This window comes from Mastigoproctus giganteus, chromosome 13, assembly GCF_048544385.1.
Source record: "Mastigoproctus giganteus isolate SK-2022 chromosome 13, ASM4854438v1, whole genome shotgun sequence".
NCBI classification, from domain to species: domain Eukaryota; kingdom Metazoa; phylum Arthropoda; class Arachnida; order Uropygi; family Thelyphonidae; genus Mastigoproctus; species Mastigoproctus giganteus.
The window spans coordinates 39,374,780-39,401,185 of NC_143587.1; the positions used below are offsets into that span (position 1 = coordinate 39,374,780).

General features: G+C 37.4%; 1 protein-coding gene across 2 annotated transcripts in view; it reads right to left on the minus strand.

Moving 5' to 3' along the window:
* Ndae1 (Na[+]-driven anion exchanger 1) overlaps positions 1–26,406 on the minus strand; it is a 490,785-nt gene that overhangs the window by 130,027 nt on the left and 334,352 nt on the right. For both annotated transcript variants that reach the window (XM_090387778.1, XM_090387777.1), the window contains exon 15: positions 17,344–17,637. In XM_090387778.1, coding sequence (XP_090243904.1) covers positions 17,344–17,637 — 294 coding nt within the window. The remainder of the gene's footprint in view (positions 1–17,343; positions 17,638–26,406) is intronic.

A 26,406-nucleotide genomic window follows, 5' to 3' on the forward strand; every position in this document is an offset into this window, starting at 1 on the left:
ACTTAGAAACAGCAGAGAAGGCATAATTCAAATAGCAGAAGACTACTATAGAGAATTATACAAGGAGCAGGGGAATGATGCCAGCAGTGGGGAAGATGGATTGCAAAGTAGCAACACATACGACATACCCGATATTCTTCCTGATGAGGTAGAACATGCACTGAAGAAAATGAAGAATAGGAAAGCCCCGGGGGAAGATGAAGTTACTGTAGAGTTGTTAAAATTGGGAGGAAGAGACATAACACAAAAACTGGCAAGGCTCTTCACAAAGTGCATTAGAAAAGGTGTGATGCCTAAGCAGTGGAATAATGCAATCATAGTTTTGCTGCATAAGAAAGGAGATAAATCAGAAATTGGAAATTATAGACCAATTAGCTTGTTATCCCATATCTACAAGTTGTTCACAAGGGTCATTACTAACAGATTAGAAAGAATACTTGATGAGAATCAACCGAAAGAGCAAGCTGGCTTTAGGACAGGATTCTCAACTATGGATCACCTTCACGTAATATCACAGCTAATGGAGAAAGCAAATGAATATAAAACACCATTATGCCTGGCATTTGTGGATTATGAAAAGGCATTTGACTCCATACAGCATAAGGCAATGTTTTGGGCACTGGAAAGACAAGGCATAGATACTCCATATATTATGATTTTGAAGAAAATATATGAGAGTGCTACATCCTTTATTAGACTAGACAAAGACAGTAGCAAATTTAAAATCGAGAAAGGAGTTCGACAAGGAAACACAATATCTCCAAAGCTGTTTACTGCTGCCCTTGAGGAAGCTTTCAGAAGATTAGACTGGTCGCAGAAAGGAGTCAATGTGAACGGAGAGTACCTAAACCATTTACGATTTGCAGATGACATTGTGGTCATAAGCCACGATCCCAAAGAATTAGAGGAAAATCTTAATCAGTTATGCACAGTTAGTAAGGATTTTGGACTAAAGATGAATATAGCTAAAACAAAAGTAATGATGAACAAGTATGCAACAGAAAGGGAAATAATGATTGAAGGAGCAGTAATTGAAAAGGTGGAGTCATATACTTATCTAGGACAAGTTATTAGCTGTAATAATGATAAATGGCTGGAAGTGAAGAGAAGAATAAATTTTGGATGGATAGCATTCAGGAAATATAGTCACATACTGAAGAGCAATATCCCAGTTTGTCTGAAATGTAAAATAATGAACCAATGTATACTCCCCACCATGACTTATGGAAGTGAAACTTGGGCACTCACCAAAAGAATGGAAGAGAAGCTGAGAACTACACAGCGAAGAATGGAACGAATTATATTGGGAATCAGACTGTTAGATAAGAAGAGAAACACATGGATTAGGCAGCAAACTCAAGTAAAGGACATTCTTATCAAAACTAAAGAACTAAAATGGTCTTGGGCAGGACACATAGCTCGAAGACATGATGACAGATGGACTAAGAAAATAACAGAATGGTACCCAAGAGGAGCTAGAAGAAAACCTGGAAGGCAAAGGTGGAGATGGATAGATGAAATTCATGAGTTTGAGTAGTAAATGGATGGCCAGTGCTCAAAACAGAAGGAACTGGAAAGTTGCTGGAGAGGCCTTCATCCTGCAGTGGATTGAAAATGGCTGTTGATGATGATGATGAAGCCAGTTGGTCTGGAGGTTTTGTTGGGTTTTTTAAGATAAGTTTTAGGTGTGCAGTCCGCCAACTTATTGGGAATTTCCCAGTTTCTAGGAATCAGTTGAGGAGATTAAGTATCAGGTTTGGTATATATTCCACAGCTTTTATGACCATCTCTGGTTCTATGATATCCGGGCTGGGACATTTCCTGTTGCACAATTGCAAGGCTGCGCCCTGTAATTCATCGACTGTGAAGGACGGTTCTATTTCTTGGCTTCTATACGTTTGGTTTGCCTGGCATATTGCCTGTTGTTCATTAAGGATATCTAGTGGTTCATGGATGATAGCACTAAGTATATTGGCGATCGATTCCTCCCACGTTTTAGTCAGGTTTCCATTAGGCATCCTCGTTACAGTGGCCACTTCTCCTCTGGGGAGCTTGTTTGTGGTGATTTTATATACCACGTCACAGGGGTTCTTATTTCCTGTCTTGGAGACCAGGTTTTCCCAAGAGGCTCACTTGTTATTTTAAATTTTTTCTGTATAGGTGTTCTGCACCTCTTTGTATTGTTGCCATAGTACTGCTACTTCTGTTGATGGCCACGTTCTCCGTGCTCTTTGTAATTTCTTCTGCGTTGTCTGGACCTGTTTTCTCAATCTTTGCAATTCTGGAGTCTACCAGGGCATGTCCCTGACTGAGGGGGTTTTCCTCTTCATCGCTGTATCTGCTGCTTCAGTTATGATACTGGTGGCTTTCTCTTGGAGTGTATCTGGGTTTTTCATCTCACTGTCCACCGCCTGTCTGGCCACTTCAAGCGTTTTTTGCGCCTTGCTGGTCAGTTGTACTCTGAAGAGTTCCAATCTGCCTTTTCAATTGTGAATCTGTTTGCCAATTGTCTGTTTGTAGTTATTTTTGTCATTGATCTTCTGATTTGGTAGGTTACTATACAGTGATCCGATGTGGTCCAGGCATTTTGCACTGTCCGATCAGTCACATGGGCTTCAATATTCCTTGTGGTCAGGGTGATATCAATAAGGGCTTCCCACAAGGTTGCAGAAGGTTGGCAGGTTAAAGGGTTGGTTTTTGACTATGGGGATTGAAATTGCCAGGAATTCATCCAGCCTTTGTCCATTTCTGGTTCCGTGGCGGTTCAGTGTGGCACTGTGCTAAACAGGGGAGCGGCAGTTTACATCTGCTCCTACAATTATTCTTTGTTCTGCTAGGGTTGTCTGGACGGATTGGAGACATGTGATAGCAAAGTCGATTTCCACACCACGTCTGCAGTACAATGAAATTGCATAGAAGCTCCCATTGAGCTGATTATATGGGCACAGGTGGCCCAGGGTGTACAGAGCTGCAGTAATTTTGTTGCTGCTATTTCCGGATTCCTCACTACCACTGCTGCCCATGGGGTATCCTCATCACTCTGGATAATTTTATAACTCATTGGGAATCCCCTGACCTGCTTTGTGTGTGTGTATAGGGCTCCTGGATAAGGATGATGTCGGCATTTTCTTCATCGGCTTTGTGGCACACCTGGTCAATCACTGTTCAATATCTTTCATTATATTTTTGAGGGCCATTTCGAGAGCCTGGCATGCTGCCCATCGATCTGGTGTATCTTTAGAACGCCGTAGTCATATTTCTTATGGTGCATCCCCATAATCAATTCGTTGTTGGAATACACTCTTTACTTTTTGATACGTTGGGCATTTTGCATCCCGTATGGAGTGTGTGTGTGTGTGTGTGTGGTCCAACCTCAGGGATTTGCAATTGACGCATATGGGATCTTTCTCCTTGTTTGGGCAGTTTTTAAATTCATGCCCTTTCTCTGAGCAGTGGCCGCACGTAGCTTCTTTTTGGTTGCAGGTATGGGAGGTGTGGCCATACTTGCAGCACCTATAGCACTTTATTACTGCCATATGCTCCCTGTACCTATGACTGCTCCCCTCCACATAGATGGTACTCTGTGTTCGTAGGATTTGCCAAGCCTCAGGGGAAAGCTCTATGACCCAATTACAGTTGCCACTGTTCTTTACTCTGGTTTTGTATTTTGGGAAAACCAGCACTTTCCCATCCCGGTCTGGGAGTGCACTTTTTAGATGCTTCCTGTAGATCTCCTCCATCAAAAGTTCAGGGGTCATATCCTGGTCCATGTTGAAGATAACCACCGAGGGCCTTTTTCTCTTCGGGGACCTCCACTGTGAGGCCCAGTGTAGGGATCTTGGGGTTTGTTATAATTCCTTCTGCTTCTTCCTTACTCTACATCTCTATTACTATCCTTGGATTTCTGGTCTTATGGCTTTTATTCTGGTTGCTCCGAATCCTTCTCTGAGGTTTTTGGATTACTTTTTTCTTGATTTCCTCACCCTGTTGGTCTTAAAATGACTATATTGGGCATTGGCAGAAGTGTTTTCTTTTAAGCTCATGTGGCCTTGCCCGTTCACTATGGGTGTATTCCTCAGCATTTGAACATATGATGGGGCGTGCTGTGACATTTGATTGCCACCATCTGCACGTGGGGCTTCCAGGGTTGCCATTGTTCTCTGGTAATTTGTATGTGTGTTCATTAGGATAGTCTCCAGCTTATTCCATTGCAGGATTATTTCTGCACGGATGGATGAAGAGATCCTACTACTATTCTCCTTCATTATATTTTCGAGGGCCATACGCAGTAGGAGTCTCTGCTCTAGCACAGTTCCCTGTGGGAGTGTCGGATCCAGGATGGTTCCCTCTGGCATTTTATACTTTTCTTCAAGCCCTCCCATCTGATCGCTTGGCCTCACTTGTACTCCGGGTTTCCCGATCAAATTTCGGTAAAGTCGATTTTGTATTTTTCCTCTTCGTGACCGATTTTGGGTCCTTGGTCTCCATTGTTCTTTCGGTACAATTTGGTTGTGTCCCCTGTGTTGGTGGCATGTCCTCAATTGTGCTTGGAGCACCAATCTGTCTCTTCCATTCCATTCTCCATTTCCCTATTATTTCGGATTTGCGGGACTCTGGTTTAGTGGGATGCAAGCTATATGGTGTAAAGTCCTCCACAAGAGCTGCAGGATGCATGCGATCAAGCAGAGGTTCATGTGTAAATTTGGGGCAAGAAACAAGAGGAGTTGAAAGTCAGTTGCGGAAAATTTGAGGAAGTGGGGGGCGGGAATACAGAAAACATGATAGAATCAGCTATGGGGAAGACAATGCAGGTCTGGTCTTGGTTTTGCTGTCGGTCAGCAAGGCAGAAAGGTCAGTGAGAGAAAACCTGGTGAGAATTTCAAGGTCACCAGAGTTGCCGGAATGTTCGAGCATGCTCAAGTCACAAGCAAATCTATTCACTGTCAGCGCACAAAGGGGAACCCCACCCCAGTCAAGGTCGCCTAGATACTTTTGTGGCGGCCAAGATAGAGAGAGTAACCGCACTCTCCAATGCTATGTCTATGGTGGCGTGGTGACCCAGCCAAAAGACTAAAGCGCCAGATAAATAATGAAAATATCCCAGTGGAGAACCCAAAAAATCAAAAATAAACTTACTCCCACGATAGTCCACATGACAAGGAACTCGTTGGTATGTTTTAAAATGAAACTTATTGTTAACATTAATTTTTAAAAGCAAAAATCTGGAACAGTAAACATGCGACTAACCAAGTAAGCAGACAACAGCACCCTCCATTTATAAATGATATTCATGATGGTATATCAAGCTTAATGTCCAAGTTTGCAGACAATACGAAGGTTGGCAGGGTTGTTAAAGACACTAATGACAGTGCGCTGCTGCAACAGGATCTAGAAAAGTTGAGCAGATGGGCTGAGAGGTGGCAAATGAAGTTTAACATTGACAAATGTAAAGTACTACATATGGGAAGCAGTAACCCCAGAGTAACGTATCAACTCAGTGGTAGAGAACGAGAAGGACCTGGGGGTAATGGTGCAGGCAGATATGAAGTTCTATCTTCTGGTGTGATATTCATTTTTGAACAACTCCAGTGTGAAGTTGTTCAAAAAATGAATTTTAGCCAAATCATTTCAGTTTGTGTTGCTCAACATACATACTGTCTCTTTTAAGGAAACACAGGAATTGTTTTCCAATAAATTTCCTATTGCTACCATCCCAGGTAAGAGTATTATTCAGTGCTTACTTGCAAAATGGCGGACAACGGGTTCATTCGTAAGCACACCAAGAAATCATCTACCCTCTGTTAGGACTCCAGAGGCGGTGTTGAACATTCAAAAGAAAATTTTAGCTAGCCCCAGAAAATCTATCAGGAAATTGTCACAATAAACTGGAGTGAAACCAACTTCTAGTTTTCATGTACTTCATCCTGAAATTGAAATCTTATCGCATGAAGTGCGTCCAAGAATGACTGCCACCTGATGCAGCAAAATGTCTGAATTATTGTGAGTGGCTCCTTAACAAGATTGCAGATGGTGAACTCGACCCACTGCTTTATTTCACGAGTGATGAGGCATGGTTCCATCTTTTTGGTCAGGTGAATTCTCATAACACTCGATACTGGTGTGCTGAAAATCCTAACAACTTACATCAGAAACTGCTTCATGACTAGAAAAATCGGGGTATGGTGTGTGGTTTCTGGCAATTGAATCATTGGCCCAATATCTTTTGACACTACAGTAGTGAACACAGCAGTTTATCTTCAGATTTTTGAGAACTTCTACATTCAGTTAACAGAACACGAGCATGAAAACTGCTACTTTCAACAGGATGGCGTGACATGTGACTTAATAAATAAAGTTACTTTCCACTGAGGTTTTTGTGTTTATCTCATTTTACTCCTGTCTAGATTTCTCTAATTATTTTTCCAGTGACTGTGGCTGGTTTTATGTGAAACGCTGTGTGTGTGTGTGTGTGTGTGTGTGTGTGTGTGTGTGTGTGTGTGTGTGTGTGTGTGTGTGTTAAACTTTATTCTTATTTGTTTTTAAACTGTTGCATTTACTCATAAATTCTAATTAAATTTGGCATCTACAAATCATCCCCCCACACAAACATGTACTATAGTGATATCCTCACGTATGAACACCACACATCCACCCCGACATTTAATGTCAGAGTGAAAAACAGTATTCCATTACAGCATAATGCTAGATGAGTTTACAAAGTTTAGCATGTTGCAAAAAACAACTGGCAGCCTGATTAATGATATCAAAAAATTAAAATATAATTACTGTTCCAATTGATGTACAAAGTCAAAGAATGAAGAAAGCCTGCACAGTAATACTGGAACAATCTTCATCACATCAAGGGATTAAGAAAGAAGAAGTCCAACTTGTTAATTCTGAAAAATGCAGGAACTGTCCAAGTCACAGATATTACTTACTCGGGGAATTTTCCATGAAAAAAAATCCACAAAAGTTAGATGACAAAAAACAAGTGGCATGAAAAAACAAGAACTTTCCTCATCAAAGCCAACCCACTTCAAAATAAAAAAAATCAGTACAATGGACATGTTGAATGATGATCTTGCTGGCCAATGACCAAATGAAAAAAAAAAAAAAAAAGAAAAAAAGAAAAAAGAATAGAGTCACAGAGGAATTATATATAATTTAAAAGTATTTCATAATAACCACAAAGTCAGAGGTATAAGGTTAATCTTTAGGAACCAAAAAGGCACAGTGTAGGGAATGTCTAACTTTAGCACGATGCAACACAATATTCAATCTTGCATAAAAATGATACTCAGAAACTGAGCAGACTGATGGGAGTGAATATAATCTGAATGTATTCTGATATCAAAATCATTACATACATTACCTATATGAAACATAATATACTTGAATTTCACTGGATTAACACTAGACCAAGCAGTGACAATTATGAGAAATTCATTAAGTGAATCATGCACGCCTCCAGAAATAGACCCTACACTACAACATGAGGAGGGGAGGAAACAAAAACAAACAATTAATGTAAGAGTTTAAAAAAAAAAAAAAAAATTTCACAAGTGAGGAAAAATGGATATAAAACCACTTAAAAAAGCAGCAGAGAAAATGAATCACAAGACTACTAATATTCATAGTATATCATTATACTAGTAGTCTTGATAACGAAATTGATAGAAAAATAATTGCCTATTTGTTAATACTTCATTATTAATTCTTACCACAAGGGAATTAATAATGAACTAATTACAATAGTATTAAAGATGACAGAATTGTCAAAAAAAAAACTGCATTCACAGCATGCATATATATATATATATATATATATATATATATATATATTGTTCCATACTTTATAAATATGGGGACAAAATAAGTTAGGTAAGGTTCACTTGACCAAGAAGAAATGTAATAATGAAATGATTATAGCTTAATATTAAATACATGATGACAAATGTTCAGAACCAATTGAAATTAGAATAGTAATCCAAAATGGACTGAGGCTCAATTTTCTGAAACTGATACCATCCTATAATTTTTCAAAAGTTGAAGGGGGAAAAAAAAAAAAGTCACAATCAATCAAGAGAATAAGAAATGCAAAAGAAACATATAAGAAAAACTTTTTTTAATAACAAAATTTTGAATCTCTTTGGGACATGTGCAGAATATCCTTAAATGAGTACTTTTAAGTTGAAGAACTATTTCATCCTTGAGAAATGGGGGGGGGGATCCTGAATGCAATTAAAGTGAAAATGGGAAGATGTATACAAAAAAAGGCATCTTTGTTATAGTATAGTTAGCATTAAAATAACAAATCATGTAAGTTAGTCACTGATGGATGCAATCTATTTTCCACATATGGTATAGCACATCATAGTAAAACTAAATGCAGTATACTGATATATTATGTTGTGCTATGATAGATAAGACAGTATAACTGCCAATACGATTTCATCCTGAAATCTGGCAATAGGCCACAAGATTGCCAGTTATGACGATTTAATGTATTTTTTTTTAAAGTTCTTATTTGTAAAAATGTCATACTGTACTGCATGATAAACATCAAGAAAAGCGTTTCTGATGTTAAATCAGAACTGTAAGACTGCACTTGGAATACCATATTCAGTATGGAGACTGCAGCTACAAAAACACAATGAGTTTCCTGCAAAGTCCAGATAAGGACTAACCCACTTGGCAAAATCTGCAAAACTGGTACTCATATGGAGATATTCTTCTAATATGTGAGATACAGAGTTTAGCAAACAGGCCCACCGGAAGGAGGACAACTTCATTTAAGTTTATAAGGCTCTGAGCAGTGAGAGTAAAATGAATGAAAGCAAAATTTTCACTGTTATAAAAAAGGAATCTATTAGATTAGTGTAGTATTGCCACTTAATTAATTAAATTTATTAATCTTATTCACTGTTTACCAATTAATTATATTCAAACGGAAATCATACTCCAGGCTAGAGTAGCAAAGCAAAGTGCACAAAGTAGTGAGAGTGCTGTGGCTCGGGGAGGGGAGGGGAGAGGGGAGGATAGGAAACAAAGGGAGAGATTTTCCAATGCATTGCAGACTAAAAAAAAAAAAAAAGTGCAACCTGTGAAAAGTTTGCGGACTTTCTGGAACAAGATATGATCTACCTAAGGAAGATGTCTTTGTGTGTGCTGGGTGCAGGCAGTGTCAAGAAATTATGTGCCAAATCAGCATTCTGGTGGGTGTCTATAAGAGTTTGATGAGTCAGACAGATGCCCTAGAAGGAATTAAAATGGGGGCCCATCAAGCACTCAGCTGCCCAACTCAACACCACGACTAACTCTTGTGCATCAGCCAACATAGTGGCAACCTTCAAGGCAGAATGTGCTGGTCACACAGGACCTACTTATTGTCGGTGATGCTATTGTCAGGGAGATGAGTAATATATTGTGCAAACGGATAGGTGGAATCAGACCAGGGGCAAAGGTTGATGATGTTGTAGATCATATATCATCTATAAAGGGTGATATTGTTGTATATGTTGGCACTAATGACATTAAGAATAGGAGATCTGCAGATTTACTTAACAAGTACAGGTCAATGTTGAAAAAAATGTGAGCCAGGGTTAAATTTGAAAGTGTCTGCAATTCTGCACAGACTTAATAGGAGGGAGTATATGATGAGAGACTTGTCAATGAATTCGGCACTAGAGAGAATGTGCAAGGCTCACTGGGTAGAAATTTTTTCAACATGGTCGTGCATGTTAACAGGAGAAACATGCTTTTACAGGAATGGGATACACATAAATAGAAAGGGTGCAAGAATATTTGTGATGTTAGGTGGGTGGGAAAACTGCTAGCTTGGTTGGACTCACAGACTAAAACATTAACAGTATCCACAAGCAGAGGTAAAAGTGATTCTTGTACTGCTTCTATTAGAATGAGTATCAGTCTGGAAAGCAAGGTGCTGGAGATTAAGGACTGCTGAGAGTCATAATGGAACAAGTAACTACATGGACTGTGTTAGGGTAACTAAGAGTAATAACAGGTGCATGTACACCAATGCTAGGAGTATAGTAAATAAATTTGATGAATTTGAACCACACAGATATAAGCAAGGCAGCTTGTTGATAGGCACTGTGGAACTGCAGCAACCCCAGTTGTTTAAATCTAAATATACAGTCAATGGTGTTAAAAGAAATTTTGTGAAGAACAATGCAACGCAATGAATATTTTTATTAACAGGTTCTGCATATAGTATACTCATCCTCTATTTCCAATAGTCATTTCAATAATAAACGAAAAAAAATGCGAAATTGTTTTCAACATTGAAGTTTAACCATGGGTGGAATTTTGCACTACACAGTTCCACATTTTGGTCCCAGTGGTTGAGTCAATGCCTAGTTGGCAGGTTGCCAATATGAATTTTTTAGAATTGATAAAAGGAGTCAAAGGAAGTGTGTAGTGAGCAGTATCGATTTGAACAGTGCACTAAACTTGAATGAAAAAGTTATTAATCTATTTTCAACAAATAAAAACCAAAGACTGGATTTGATTTTTAAATAAAATTTCCAGATTACCCAAGTCAGTTAATGGTGTGTCCAGTTAATGTTTTGTAGTAATTTTAACTTGATTATTATCATTACTATCTATGTCTACACGTCTTATAACCAAGGCAATTTAATGTAACTTTAAGAAGCAGCACCCCCATACATGAGTCTCTTGCCACCACTGGACATAAGGAATGCAGAATTGGAATCTGGAGCATACAATGTATACAGAAAGGATAGACAGGATAGAAAGGGAGGAGGGGTTATGCTGTTAGTTAAGAAACACACTAGTAAGAATTTTGTGGATGATTGTTTTCTACAGCAGCATGTTCAAGAGACAACCAAGTTCATGCATTAAGACTTTGCAGATAAAGGTACCACTAGGTAGCAGTGTACTGATGTGGGATATACTTTAAAGATGTAATTACTATCAGGTGTAAAGGGAAGGGTTTTTGCTTTCGTGAAGATAACTATAGTAGTCTCAGAATTTTTGAATTCTATAAAATGGGATCAACTGATGGTGTTACCAACAGAAAATTCTGTTTAACACCATCAGAATTTTCTGCTGGGAAGCACTCAAGGAAGTAATCCTGGAAGCTACTTGACTTTTCATACCAACTAAGGAATACTGTTCAAGGTTTATACCTAAATGGATGGCAGATGAACTAACGAGGCTCGTGGCAGATAAGAAAAATGCATGGGATGTATATAAATTATAAGGCAACACTGATGCCTATGGTATATATAAGCTAGATAATTCAAGTCACAAAGGAGGTTAGGCTAGCGAAGGAAGATTATCAGAAATCTTTGGCAAAGGATGCACAGAAAAACAGCAAAGAGTTCTTTACTTATATAAACTCTAGAAGGAAGGCGATGAATCAGATTGGCTCACTTGTTATTGATGGTTTTACCATTGATGATCCTGCTCAGATAGCTGACAAACTGAATGAGTATTTCGCATCTAAGTTCACAAATGAAGAACTCTGTAGCAAATCGGAGGTCAGAAGATTATTAAATTCTAACAGGGAGCTAAATGATGTTGTAATAACTTAGAGCAAAGTGGAGGATAAATTGTTGAAGTAAAACATAAGGCATCTGCGGTGGATGTGAGCTATCCAGTTATATTAAAGGAGAGAAGGAAGTCCCCACAGACTGGAGATGTGAAAATATATCCCAATTCACAAAGGGGGATTAAAGGGTGACACGAGTGATTACAGACCTGTTACTTTAACTTCTGTTCTAGGGAAAACTGTTTATTGCAGTGTAGACTGCAGTAAATTATTACAGCAGTCTATACAAGACTGCAGTAATAATTCAGACATAGCATGGGTTTTTAAGGGAAAGTCTTATGTGACAAACCTGATTGGATACTATGATATGGTTGCAAAGAAAACAGATACAAAAAATAATTTTGATATCATATACAGTGGATTCCGGTTATTTGGACCACCGGTTAATCAGGATAGCCGATTATTTGGGGCAAATCTTAAAAAACAGAAATCAATCGAGAAAATAGCCAGGGTTTACTTCGATTAATTGGGACAGCATGCCGTTTAATCGGGGCAAGAGACCACAGCACTGGAGATTACCCAATGATTGTCTCCAACAGTACCACGTGGTTCAGTCGAAATTCTGGAGGTCACAACCATAAAACAATAAAAACAATTAGAAGTCACTTGTTTATTGAGCTTTTCTGTTAGTGTAATCTATCATAAACGGACAGTAAACTCTATCTTACTGAATTTGCGATAATACCGACAGCTGGAATTATGTGGGTTTTTATGGTGAAATGTGTTTACACTTCCACGGAATCTTCAATCATATAAAAAAATTAATTTTCAGAATCTTCTCTTCTTTCCTATTTTTAAAGCTTTGTAACTCGTTACTCCGTTCTCACTTGCGTGTATCATGTTACTTGCAATTTGTGTGTGCCGTGTTCTTTGTTATTGATTGCTTATCTTTCTACTGTTTTAAATTTTAACCCCTACCCACAAATGTCAGTGAACAGAAATGTCAACTAGTTTAGTTAGTGTGTACATATTATAGTATGTATTAATTATTCCGATTATCACGTATATTCTTCCGATTTTCACGTATCATTTAATTTTTTTTAATTGGTAAGGTAATAAATGGTAAATTTGTGCTTAATATATCTTTACTTTTATAGCATGTGGATAATATTCCTCCTATTTTCTCTAATTAGAATCGCTGTTTAATAGAATTAAAATTCAATTTGTAAAAGGGATCACAATGACCGGCACTTACTACACATCGTATAGTGAACGGTACTTTACTATGGTGAGTTCGTCATAACGTGATTTGATTGTACAGTGAACTAATTGTAAAAGGAGGGGTATATTGTATTTTTAACTATTTACGTGAAACTTCGAATAATTGGGGCAGCGCTTAATCGAACCAAAATGCACTAGTCCTGATGTGTCCCAAATATTCGGAATGGACTGTACTTGGATTTCAGGAAAGCTTTTGATACTGTTGCACATAGAAGACTACTGTACAAATTGGAGCAGTATGACATTAATGGCCAGTTGCTACAATGGATAAAAGGATGGTTGAATGGGAGAAGACAGTGGTAATCAATGGACACTTCTCTTCGCTGACTAACATTACTAGTGGAGATCATCCCTCAGGGTTTGGCATTGGGCCCATTGTTGTTTTGTACATTTATCAAATGATATTGATAAAGGTATATCAGGCTTAATGTCCAAGTTTGCAGATGATACAAATGTTGGCAGGGTTGTTAATGATAGTAATGACAGTATGCTACTGTAAGAGAATCTAGAAAAGTTGGGCAGATGGGCTGAGAAGTGGCAACTGAAGTTTAAAGTTGACAAATGCAAAGTACTGCATGTGGTTAGCAGCAACCCCAGAGAATCATACCAAATTTGTGGTACTACACTCAGCGTGGTAGAGAATGAAAGAGACCTGGGGTAATTGTGCAGTCAGATATAAAATTTTCTGACAGTGCAGACAGGCTGCCAAAGGAGCTCATGGGTCTTGTCAGTGATAATTTTTCTAGCAAGGATAAGGAGCTGATTATCCCTTTGTATAAGACAATGGTCATACCTTGAGTACTGCATATAGGTCTGGAGGCCTCACTTCAGGAAGGATGTAGAGTTGCTAGAATGAGTACAGAGAAGGGCAACAAGATTAGTAAGGGGAATAAAGGGGTATTCTTACCAAGAGAGGCTTAAGTTCTGCAAATGGCAGTGTGTGGAGACTAGGCACCTGCGAGGTGATCTGATTGAGGTGTATAAGGCCTTGAATGGTTTGAACAGGCTCAATGTGATGGGATTCTTCCTCTTGCTCAGATTACGAACCTGAGGGGGGCATAAATTCATATTGAGGAAAGCCAGTTGTAGAATAGATGCAGAAATTTGTCTTTAGCAAGCAGGTAGCTGATTGCTGGAACAAACTTCCATCTGTCGTTGTGAAAATTAACAGCTTAAATAAATTCAAGAAAGAACTGGACAAACCTTTGGAGAAATGGATGGGTGAAATGGGAATTCCCCCCCCCCCACCCCACTGATGCTCTATAAGCTTGCTTTCTTGCATCATATGCCGCTGCTAATGATTCCAAAAATAAAGACCATAAATTCAAATTAAAGGGAAAGAGATTTAAACCTGGACTGTAGGAAGTTTTCTTTTAGCCATTGAGTTGTTAATTACTGGAATGGGTTACTTACCTCTGTGGATAGGTGAGACTGACATCTTGGAGAAATTCAAAGGCGAGCTTGGATGTGAGGAGGGGAACGTTTATTTTTATTATTAATTTATTTTGATTTTTTAAATTTTTATTTAGTTTTTTTTTTTTTTTAATTTTATTTTTTTAGCCAGTGCAGAAAAAGTCCACAGCTTCACTGCACTACATGGCTAATACTAGTAGTAGATAAAACCAGCAGAACAATGTGACAAACAGAACTCTTTCTCCTAGCACTTGTATCAAAATGACTGTATGTATATTGTTAAAAATACTGAATAAATACTTAAAATTATCATTTGTAACCTTGCACACTTTCATACCATTATCTCACAAAAGTTCATCATAGCCTTAATGCTAGATGAATTAGACAATAAAGAAAATACCCTAGTGTCAATGCTAATTTTATAAAACAAAAGTTTATTAAATATATGCTGATTCTTATCCTAATACATTTTACTTCCAAGTTTAAATGTACTGTTGAGTTTTGGAAGTTTAGAAAATCACACTTGAGTTTAAATTGAAATACAGGTGTCAAATCCTTGGTCTGAAAGACTAGAATGTTCATGAAATGTCAGGCTCAACTTCATTTTAATCAAAGTGGCAGAGAGTAAGGAAATTATTCACTTGCTGAGCAGGAAACCTTTCAAAGCATTACATGTAGTCAGTCCAGTGTGCTGTGTTACCACAATGCCCATCATTGCCTTAAAAAGATAAACTTATCCAAGGGATATTAACTTCTCTATTTATTTCACATGGAAAAAGTGATGGAAAAGCCAACTCTGTTCTACAGTGCAGTTTTATTACTCGGGCTACCAATTAAGCAAAACTGCTGGTATTATACCAGGTAATAAGACTCAACTACCATTTAGTCTTGGTTACCAATCCTCCTTTTTGTACATTGGTGGTCACTTCCAGTACAACAGGCATTTGCAATTCTGTTCGGTGTTGCACATGGGCACTGCAGGCTTACTAACAGTCTTATCACTATGAAAGGGCAAAGCAGAGAATCTGACTATCACAGAATGACTAGACTTTGCCAAAATTCTGTACATGTAGCTCCAAACATGATGTGAATAGCAGTTTCACCAGAATATTTTAGGCTTTCAGGTTGCAGCATGGTTAGGCATTACACCATGCTAAGACTTACTCCTTGGCCACCTCACTGGAAAAATGTTCACAAACAATTTTGAGTGCCAACTGCTTAAATAATGCATTTACAGTTAATTTGGATTAACTATTATTGTTTATAGGATATAAAATTGTTTAAAATTTTTATCAATAAAAACAAAAAAGGTGGGGTGTGGGGATGTTATGTTATTTGGTTTTTAGGAGCATTAGCAACTAAGGCCACATTGCTCCGGGAATATGCGGTGGTCATTCCCTGACCTTTCCACATCCTCCGTATTTGGTGGTGACAGGCTCGAACCCTGGTCTAATCAAGAAGCGTGTGTTACACACTGCTGCTCCTTCCCACCTGGCTACAGAGGCACCTGGGGTATGGGGATTAGAAGAAAGAAAAGTTCCCAAATTTTCTAAACAAGTTGGAGCAAAAGAATATGTAAACCGATAAAAATCTATTTGTTCAATTCTAGTTATGAGGCGAGATAAAATTTCCAGTATATGGTATTATTAAGATTTGTTTGTAATGGAGTGAATTATTTTCTGTTCTAGACATCATTTTACTGCGGGAAACACGATTAGAAACTCCAAGGACTCTTACAGCATAAAATAGCACATTTCATTAGAGAAATTGAAATTACTCTTTGCACGATGTTTTCAGAACAAATTAGTTCAAATTAATTTAACTTAATTTGCTCAAATTAGATAAAGTTATTCACTTTCACTAAGACCAATAGCAAGCTCTTGGAGTTTCTAGTTCCTGTATTATTCTATTGGATTCTAGTTCCTTTAATCATTAGCATTTAAACTTATAATCATCAATATGTAATGATTAAAGGAATTAGAATCCAATCATAATTTACGATTACTTATTTTAAATTAACATTTGTCATTTTTACAGTTAAGCAAAAGGGACTCTCTCTCTCTCTCTCTCTCTCTCACACACACACACACACACGATGAGCCAAAGCTGACCAGCAAGTTGTTATGCAAATCGAAGCAACTGCAGGTGAGGTGTTGGACGACCATGGCTCATCGATGCTTGAGACGAGCAAAGGCTCTCCCGGATGGTACCCGGCAACAGAAGGGCGACTGTGGCACAACTAGCCCTTAATTGGAATGCTGCTGACGGGAGTAATGTGTCACAACACACAGTACATCGAACCCTGCTGAAAATGGGGCTGCACAGCCGCAGGCCACTCCAAGTGCCCATGCTAACCACAGTTCACCAGTGAAAGCACCTACAATGAGCATGCGAGCATCGAAATTGGACCTTGAGTGATTGGAAGAGGGTCATCTGGTCCAATGAATAACATTTCCTGTTGCACCATGTGGATGGCCAGGTACATGCATGTCGTTTACCTGGGGAAGTGATGGCGTCTGGATGCACTGTGGGATGAAAACAAACTGGTGGCAGTGTGTGTCATGCTTTGGGTGATGTTTTTCTGGGATACCCTGGATCCAGTAATCCATGTGCCAGGCACTCTGGCATCTACAGCCTACCCAAACATCATTGCTAACAAGGTACACCCTTTCGTGGCAACAGTCTTCCCCGCTGGCGATGCAGTCTTTCAGCAGGATAATGCGCCATGCCACACCGCCCGGATTGTTAGAGACTGGTTTGCGGAACACGAGGAAGACTTCCAGGTATTGCCCGGCCCTGGCCTCCAAATTCCATAGACATCAATCCCACCGAGCATCTGTGGTTTGTGTTAGAACAGCAACTCCGATCTGCAGCGTCTCAACGACGGATCTTACAGGAGTTAAAGGATCTGGTGGTTAAGTGTTGGTACCAAATACCACAAGACACATTTAGAAATTTTGTAGCATCCATGCCTCACTGGGTATGAGCTGTTTTGGCTGCACGTGGAGGACCAACATCATATTAGGTAGGTGGTCATAATGGTTTGGCTCATCAGTGTATATTCTTTAATTAGTGATCATTAGAAAGTGAAAACTTATTTTGAAACTCCATACCTTTGATGGGAAGAAAGCAGTAGACTTGAATTCTTTCAGAAATACAGAAATAGAAAATGTGGAAGCAAAAAGGATCATAGAAAATAAGAATACATCTGGTACATAAAAAGGAGGATTGCAACCGTCTCCTATCATAGTTCCATTGATATCAGCACATTCTGATTTTGTAAGAGATGTCCAATTCACACTATCTTGAAGGAGAAGTGTTTTATTCGCTGGATTACAATAACACCTATCTGTCGACTGGTACTGAGCTTCAGTGCTCATGGGATAATCATGACCAATATGTAACACCTGAAGAAGGGGGAAAAAAAAAAAAAAAATACATAAATAAATAATGCTTATGGACTTGCTCAACACACATTCACACAGAGCACATTAAAGTAATACCCAAAACAAGACTATATAAATACACATTGCTACTATTAATATCTATCAATCAAGAAATTTAGAGTACGGTATAGTTTAGGGCTGAAGCCTCAGGTTACGTAAATAGTTTAAGTAATGTACAAGTTAGTGCATCATTTCTGTACGTAGCCAACTACATAAGTAGTTATAAATTGGTATCATTAAGTATATATCATATTGTGAATACCTTCACAATGAGTTGCCATGATATTGCACTACCTAGAATAAGTAACGCTTCACCATAGGAGAATACTACAAGAAATTTTTAATGCAGACTGGTTTTTCACCAAGAATAAACCAGAAAATAAGTACAGAACATTTTAAAAAGAATTACAATATACAGTTTAGTGTAAGTTAGGCCTCATTGTCTGCGTCTATTAATTATATCGATAGAGAAATTTAAACAAAACTTAAAATACAAATTATTTAATTACTGCTGCTTGCTTATATCATTTAAGATTGATAAAATGAAATTTATGTTACTAAGTTTATTATTGCAGTTTATCCACACATTAATGGGAATGTAAATTGAATTTTAATTTTTAGAGAAATTCAATTTCATAATTGCACAGATCATATACTAGACAATAAATATAAGAATCATATTCTTAAGTCCAAAATCAAACAAAATGCTTACTTGGTTCATGCTTGATTTGATTTTATTAGCACAAAAATGACTACGGTTATACAATTTGGTTCATGCATATGGCCATGATGTGCATGACCCAATATGAAGCTTTTAATGCTATTGGTGGGAGGTGTAACAGTTTATTAGTGTAACATTCATTCTTATTGTTCTAGTATTGTATTTTCAGTAATCTGTACTGTAGAGACACATTTATAGCAATAATTCCTAATAATCAAGATGATTACAAAATGAATAATCCCAGTTATTAACTGTGATGTTACTGGTGGTAAAGAAGCACAGCATAACAGTTTGGCTGCTGAAAATCTTTACCTTATGTATCTGAATCCAACAGCATTAATTACTCAATTGTTATTTGAAAGAAACGAGCTATTGCAATTAAATATGGCAAATGCTGGTAGACAATGAAATCAGTATTTTCAGTTTTCTGTACTGTTGACACACATTTATACCAATAATCCATAATAATCAAGATGATCACTTAATAAAATGAATAATCCCAGTTATTAATTGAGATGTTATTGGTAGTAGAAGAGCACAGTATAAATTGTCATCTGAGAGAAACAAGCTATCTGCAATATGTAAAATGCATATATGTAAACTAAATATGTAAAATGCTGGTAGACAATGAAATCACAGGCATTTTCAATCCCATGGAATGATCCTGTTATTCTATTACCAGGCAGTTTTCTTCTTGTCAACATTTCTCACTCTATGGCACAGAAAGTGCTGCAAAGCTGTTGTTGTGACCATACCATATGCATCCAGTTCAAGCTCTGAAACTAATGGATCCTTGGGCGTCAAAAACCATTTCACAACTGCTTTTGCAGCAGGATGTAGCTGATCAGAACTTTCTCAGCAGATTTAATCTCACAGATGATGCATACTTCACATGGAAAAGATTTTCAATAGTTATAACATTGACAAAAGGCTGATTCAAATCGACATTCAATACAAGAAACACTCTGAACATCAGTTTACAATTAATGTTTGGTCAGAAATAACAGACATGTATTTATAGGATCTTATGGGCCAGTACTATGACTCTCAGGGGTCTCCTCTAGGGATCACATCTGGTGAGTATGGGTTTGGTACATCCAGGATCCTAAGCTGGATATCTTCATTCTTCTCTCTCTCTCTCTCTCTCTCTCTCTCTCTCTCTCTCTCTCTCTCTCTCTCTCTCTCTCTCTCTCTCTCACAGAGGGTAACTTGGATATTTTTTTTTTTTTTTTTTTTTTAGGCTGGTGCAGCATAAGCTACAGGCTTCCTTGAACCATATAGCTAATAATAATATATTTCTAATGTTTATTTGTTTCCTTGATGCTTAATAGTACATCAGTGGCTTGGGCCATAAGGGATGGATTTGGTACTGGGATAATTAGCATTAGTAGAGGCATATGAAGCAAGAAAGCAAGCTTATATAGCATCAGCCAAAAAAAAAAAAAAAAAACCTTCCCATTTCACCCATCCATTCACTTCAAATGTTAGTCTACTTCTGCCTTGAGCTTATTTAAGTTGCTGACCTCCATTACAACAGATGGAAGTTTGTTCCAACTACCAAACACCTGCTGGCTAAAGGCAAATTTCCATACATCTATTCTACAATTGTCTTTCCTCAATTTGAATTTATGTCCCTTAAGCGAGAAATCTCAGTAAAAGGAAGAATCTCATCAACATTGAGCTTGCTCAAATCATTCAAGGCCTTATACACTTCAATTAGATCACCTCAAAGGTGCCTAGTTTCCAGATGCTGCAATTTGCAAGACTTCAGCCTTTCTTCGTATTTCTACTCGTCAATCTCTTTGCACTTTTCTGTACTTGTTCCAACGGCTCTACATCTTTCCTAAAATGAGGCCTATACACACAGTACTCAATGTGTGGCCTGACTATTGCCTTATACAAGGGGACAATCACCTCCTTATTCCTGCTAGCAAAATTCCTGTATATCAATTACAATACACCATGACCTATTCTTGCAGCCTGTCTGCACTGTTCAGAAAACTTCATATCTGACTGCACAATTACCCCCAGGTCCTCTACATCCTCCACTACCCTGAGCGCAGTATCGCCCAGTTCGTACATTACTCTGGGGTTAATGCTACCCATATGCAGTACTTACTTTACATTTGTAGATGTCAAACTTCAGTTGCCATCTCTTAGCCAAGTGCTAAACTTTTCTAGTTCCTGTTGCAGTAGTGTACTATCATTACTGTCATCAACAACCCTGCCAACCTCAAACATTAATCCTGATATATCTTTATCAATATCACTGATAAATACCAAAAACAACAATGGGACAAACACCAAACCCTGGTGGACTCCACTAATAACATTAGTCCATGAAGTGCAATGTCCATTGATAACAACTCTCTGTCTTCTCCCACTCAACCATCCTTTTATCTTTGCCATACTGCTCCAATTTGTACAGTAGTCTTCCATGTGCCACAGTATCAAAAGTTTTACTAAAATCCAAGTATATGATATTAAAATTATTCTTTACATCCAGTTCCTTTCTGATCACAGCATAGTATCCAATCAAATTTGTCAGACAAGACTTTCCCTTAACAAACACATGCTCTGTCTGAACTATAACTGCAGTCTTGTCTAGAGAATCCTGCATCGCTTCCTTAACCAGTGACTCCATAATTTTTTCTGGAACAGAAATTAGACTAACAGGTCTGTAATTATCTGTGTTACCCTTTGATCCCCCTTTGTGAATTGGAGACACATTTGCACATCTTCAGTCCATGGGGACTTCGCTGAGTCCAAGGAAGCTTTCATAATTATGGCTAAGGCTTTGCTTACTTCCTTTGCTCTCTCCTTTAATATAACTGCATAGGTACCATCCAACCCACATGCCTTCCTTAATAATTTCTCCTCCACTTTGCTCTCAGTTATTACAAAATCACTTAACTTCCTGTTAGAGTTTGATAAACTTCTGGCATTCCCCTCCTCGAACAACTCCTCGTGTGAGAATGTAGATGCAAAATACTCATTCAGTTTATCAGCTACCTGAGCATGATCATTAGCATTAGTAGAGGCATTTGATACAAGAAAGCAAGCTTATGCAGCATCAGCCAAAAAAAAAAAAAAAAAAAACCCACTTCCACTTCACCCCTCTGTTCGTTCAAAATACCTGTCCAGCTGAGCCTTAAACTTATTTAGGCTATCAACCTCCACCACAAGGGATGGAAGTCTGTTCCACCAGCCAACCACCCGCTGGCTAAAGGCAAATTTCCGCACGTCTATCCTACATCTGTCTTTCCTCAATTTGAATTTATGCCCTCTCAGGTGATTTTTCTGAGCTAGAGGAAGAATCCCATCAGCATTGAGCATGCTTAAACCATTCAAGGCTTTATACACCTCTATCAGTACCTTTATACACCTCTATTAATAGTGATCATCAGACAAGACTTCCCCTTAACATAGTAATATGTTAAGTGGACCAATCTGATTCATTCTTTTCCTTCTAGAGTTTACATAAGTAAAGAACTCTTTTCTATTTTATTTTTTTCCATCCTTTGCCAAAGATTTCTCGTAATCAGCCCTTGCCTGCCTAACCACAGACTAGCTTATATCTGCCATAGGCTTCTGTGTCGCCTGATAATTTATATGCATTTCTCTTCTCTGCCACGAGCCTCAATAATTCATTTGACATCCGTTTAGGCCTAAACCTTGAACAGTATTTCTTAGTAGGCATGAAAAGTCTAGTACCCTCCCAGATTAAGACCCTGAAGGCTTCCCATTTAGAATTCATCATTTGTAACATCATCAGTTGATCCCACTGTATAGAATTTAAAAACTTTGAGACCATTGAAGTCACCTTTACAAAAGCAAAAACCCTTCCACTGATTGTAGTTACATCTTTAAGTAAATCCCACATCAGTACACTGTATTAAGATAATACAGGATCGTGTATATAAATTAAGAATTGCCCTGTATATTTTCTCTCTTTGAGAAAGTATAAGTCTGTCTGGCTAACCCATTTTATATTTTTTTTATACAAATTGAATGCTATCAAATATTATTATTATTAACCCTTTCACGAGTGCATACACTGTACATACATATATGTTGTTGTTGTACAGATTGTCTTAATTTTCATTAGTTTCTACCATCTTGTATCTGAGATTCCAACAGCATGAAAATAATTTGAAAACCAAAGAGTTGCATCTGTAAGCCTCAATTATCTGATTTTGGCTCTTACAAAAGGCAAAATTCTCTGGAATTCAGATAATGAATTTGAATGAAGTGAATACAAAAATTGAACAAGAAAACTATAAGAATCACAGAAACGTTAATTGGGGAAGAATCCTTTGAATAAAATATAAATAACACTTGCCATCTAAAACGGAAGGTACATTGCATACAATATATCTTCAAAAAAGTCATAAACGGTGAATTTTTGAGCAATCAAATATGTATTCACCCAAAAACAGACAGTTAATAATTGGTTTAACAAGTATAAGATTATGCACATGAGTAGCCAGCTGCAACAATTCATTAGAAAATATTTAGTTAACTATCAATTATGAGACACCAAAATCACCACTGCATTCAATTCCAAGGATTATGAGAAGAGATATTTTTTTTTTTTTTTTTTTGGAAAAAACTTAAATAAATCCTTCTGTAAAACTTCAATTAATTCTTTGCCAATGAAATTTATCAAAGTTAAAAGTTGTAGTGATTGATATTTCTGTTAATGTTGTTATAACTATTGCTTACAATAAACTGCTATATCCAGAATTTATTATACAGGCATTCCCTGGCTTACATAATACTCACCGGGGTGCCACAACAACATTCCAGGGGTGCTGCGTAATTTGGGTTTAAGTTACTTAAACTTATTATTTTTTAATTAATTTATTTATTTCATTATAAAAAGGTGTACAGTATCTTTTTAATTTTGTGGTGATCTATAATTGATGTTTACTTAGTACCTCTATATAAAGAATAAAATTATATACTGTATATATATAATTTGTATTATGAAATGTACTTTTTATAATTATATTATTATAATAAATATCATAACACAGAGAGAGAGAGAGAGAGAGAGAGAGAGAGAGAGAGAGAGAGAGAGAGAGAGAGAGAGAGAGAGAGAGAGAGAATCGGATCTAACAGGCAGAAAATTGAATAGGGGTGCCGCAAAATAAAATAAAATAAATTACTTAGGGGTGCCGTTATTAAAAAAAGGTTGAAAACCACTGCTCTAAAAGGTCATTTTTATAATGGAAATTGCACTTTCACTCTCATCATTATCATATCCATTATAAGAATCAATTTTGAAGTTCTGGAGGTCACTACCATAAAACAATAAAAACAATTTGCACTTTCCGGTTTTACTGGGCTTTTCTGTTAGTGCATCTAATTATAAATGGGTAGTAAACTATCTTATTGCATTTGTGATAATACCGATAACTGGAATTCTGCGGGTTTTTACGTTACGGTATTATGGTGAAATGAGTTCGCATTCACCGAAATATAGGTAAAATCTTCAAACATATAAAAAACAAATTTTCAGAATCTTTTCTTCATTTGTATTTACTTATTACAATGGTGAAAGGAAAGGGACCAATGGAAAGTGAAAGTGCTAGGAAACAAAACAAAATTGATTTAGAAATGAAAATGATTAATTAAGAAGTACAAAGGAGGACAAAGTTTGTCATCTATTGCACCGAATCAGGTCTCGCTGCTTTGACAGAGAATATTATTTTAAGGGACAGTGCGCATATATAAACGAACATGTTAAAGGATCAATGCATTTAAGATCGACAGTGATCATAAAACGGCATTCAGGTGCTATATTAAAGATGGAAAAGTTATTAATATGGATGGAAAATCAGATTCAGAAGCAAGTGCCCCTGAGTCCAATGGCCATTCAAGCAAAAGCAAGAAGTATTTATGAAGATATTAAGGATAAGTACGGCGAACTCCAAGCCAAGTTCGTGGCAAGCAATGGGTGGTTTTATAGGATCAAGCATCCCGCTAGTTTCCAAAAAATTAAAGTATGTGGTGAAGTTGCCAGTGCTGATTCTGCAGCTGCAGAGAAATTTTGTGATGTGTTGGAAAAAAACCCCTTCTAAATCTCCACAGCTACATGCTTATCAGGCTGGAGAGTTAATTCTGGGAACAATGCTCGAAAGGTAAAACTTGCTGATGTTATGATGCGCGCCTCTCTCTCTCTCTCTCTCTCTCTCTCTCTCTCTCTGTAATTTGACAATTTTGAAATTTTTGTACACTTTTGTAATTTTTCCCTGCACATGAGCTAAAAAAATTGAATAAATAATTCTATTTACATGTTCGTCGAACATTTCTTTTTGGCTTCAATCAAATTCAGCGCACATTGTTGTAAGTGCTGCATAAGCATTTAGGGAAATTCTGATGTATGTAGAGTTGTGAACACAACCCTTAGGTAAGTCGGGGAGTGGCTGTAATTTCTTCTATTACTATATGAGTGAGAGAATTCTGCATAGTTAAACTATAAATGGATAGATATTAAATGCATAATACTCACTAGACCAACTCATTTATTATACTGGATATACAAATGAGTTATTTACTACATTAGCATAAACCAGAAACAGTACTGGGTACTCCACATTATTTACACTACTACGTATCATTAATGAGTCATTCAATGCAAGAAACCCACAGACTCCCCCCCCCCACCACCCTGTGAATTTTCCCAAGCTATCCAAAACTATGCGAGTAAATTATTCCAATGATTAACTTGCTGATTAAAGGAAATCTTCCTATAATTCAGTCTATAATTCTTCCCTTCTAATTTGAATTTCTGAGTCTTTAGTGCTTTTGGTCACTACATGGGCATCACTAGAACAAAGTAATTTGACCAATTTAGGGAAGCCTACAAATCCTTCTAGATAGAGGAGAAAAAGATTAACAATTTTGTTATAGGCTTTTCCCTCCAGTATTCTTTGCTTTGCAATTGACATCAACAAACAACAAGGGCAAAGTTTCAAAATTCTTCTTTGCATGTTGCATGGCCTTCGAAGTATAGGTCATCAAAATTTCGGTAGACCATAACAGTTCTGTAGATCATAAAAGATCTACAGACAAGTTTGTAATAAACTGTGTATATCAGAATTAACCACTTTATTTATACCATATTTAACAGTTTGTTGGGGTGTATTATGAAATGTCAAGGTGTTTGACTAAGTATCTTCAATTCTAGGCCTCTGCTGAGGTGACGCTATCTGGACTTCCTATCTATCATGTAGTCAAAGGGATTGCTCACTAACTGGCAAGCAGTAAATGTTCACAGAAGTGGATACCAGGATATCCAAACCTACACCACACCACAACCTGAATCATGCCAACAGGATCATGAAGATAGGGCATGATATCACAGTTTATCTTTGAAAATGAATCCACTAGCTAGTTGATTCAGGATGAAACATGGTAGGATCTTCCATCTTGTCAAAGAAAAGGTAGTGTATTGGAACTGAGGAGGGAGTCCTCCTCAATCATCAGCATCCCCGCCCCCCCTTAATTCCACAGTGTATGTCAAACACACACACTAGATTCCCCACCCACCTTGCAGTGAAGGAACTTTCAGCAAAGATCAATACAAAATGCCCATTCAATTCCACAAGCCTCAACTTCAAACAGTTGGTTGTTACATCACGCAGTTTACTGTGCATGACTGGCACTACACACTCTTAAGTTCTATGTTCCTAAACTTTCAGTTCAACCGATGAAGGTTACCATAATAACCGAAAGCTTTTTGTACTGTATGTATTTAACATATTCTGTTTTACTATTTAACATTAAACCTGTCATTTATTTTATTTTACTTTCTGTTTCGCTCTGTGCTACATAATAGATTATACAGAATATTCTTTGTTGTAATTCAGTTTATTGAAACAATCTCATTAATCTTTGCATTTCTAACAATTAAATTTTTGATGGCAAATCTATATACTTACAAACCAAAGATGAGGGCTGTTGATTTTTATATTTAAGTCTAAGTAATTGGCTGAAAGGTC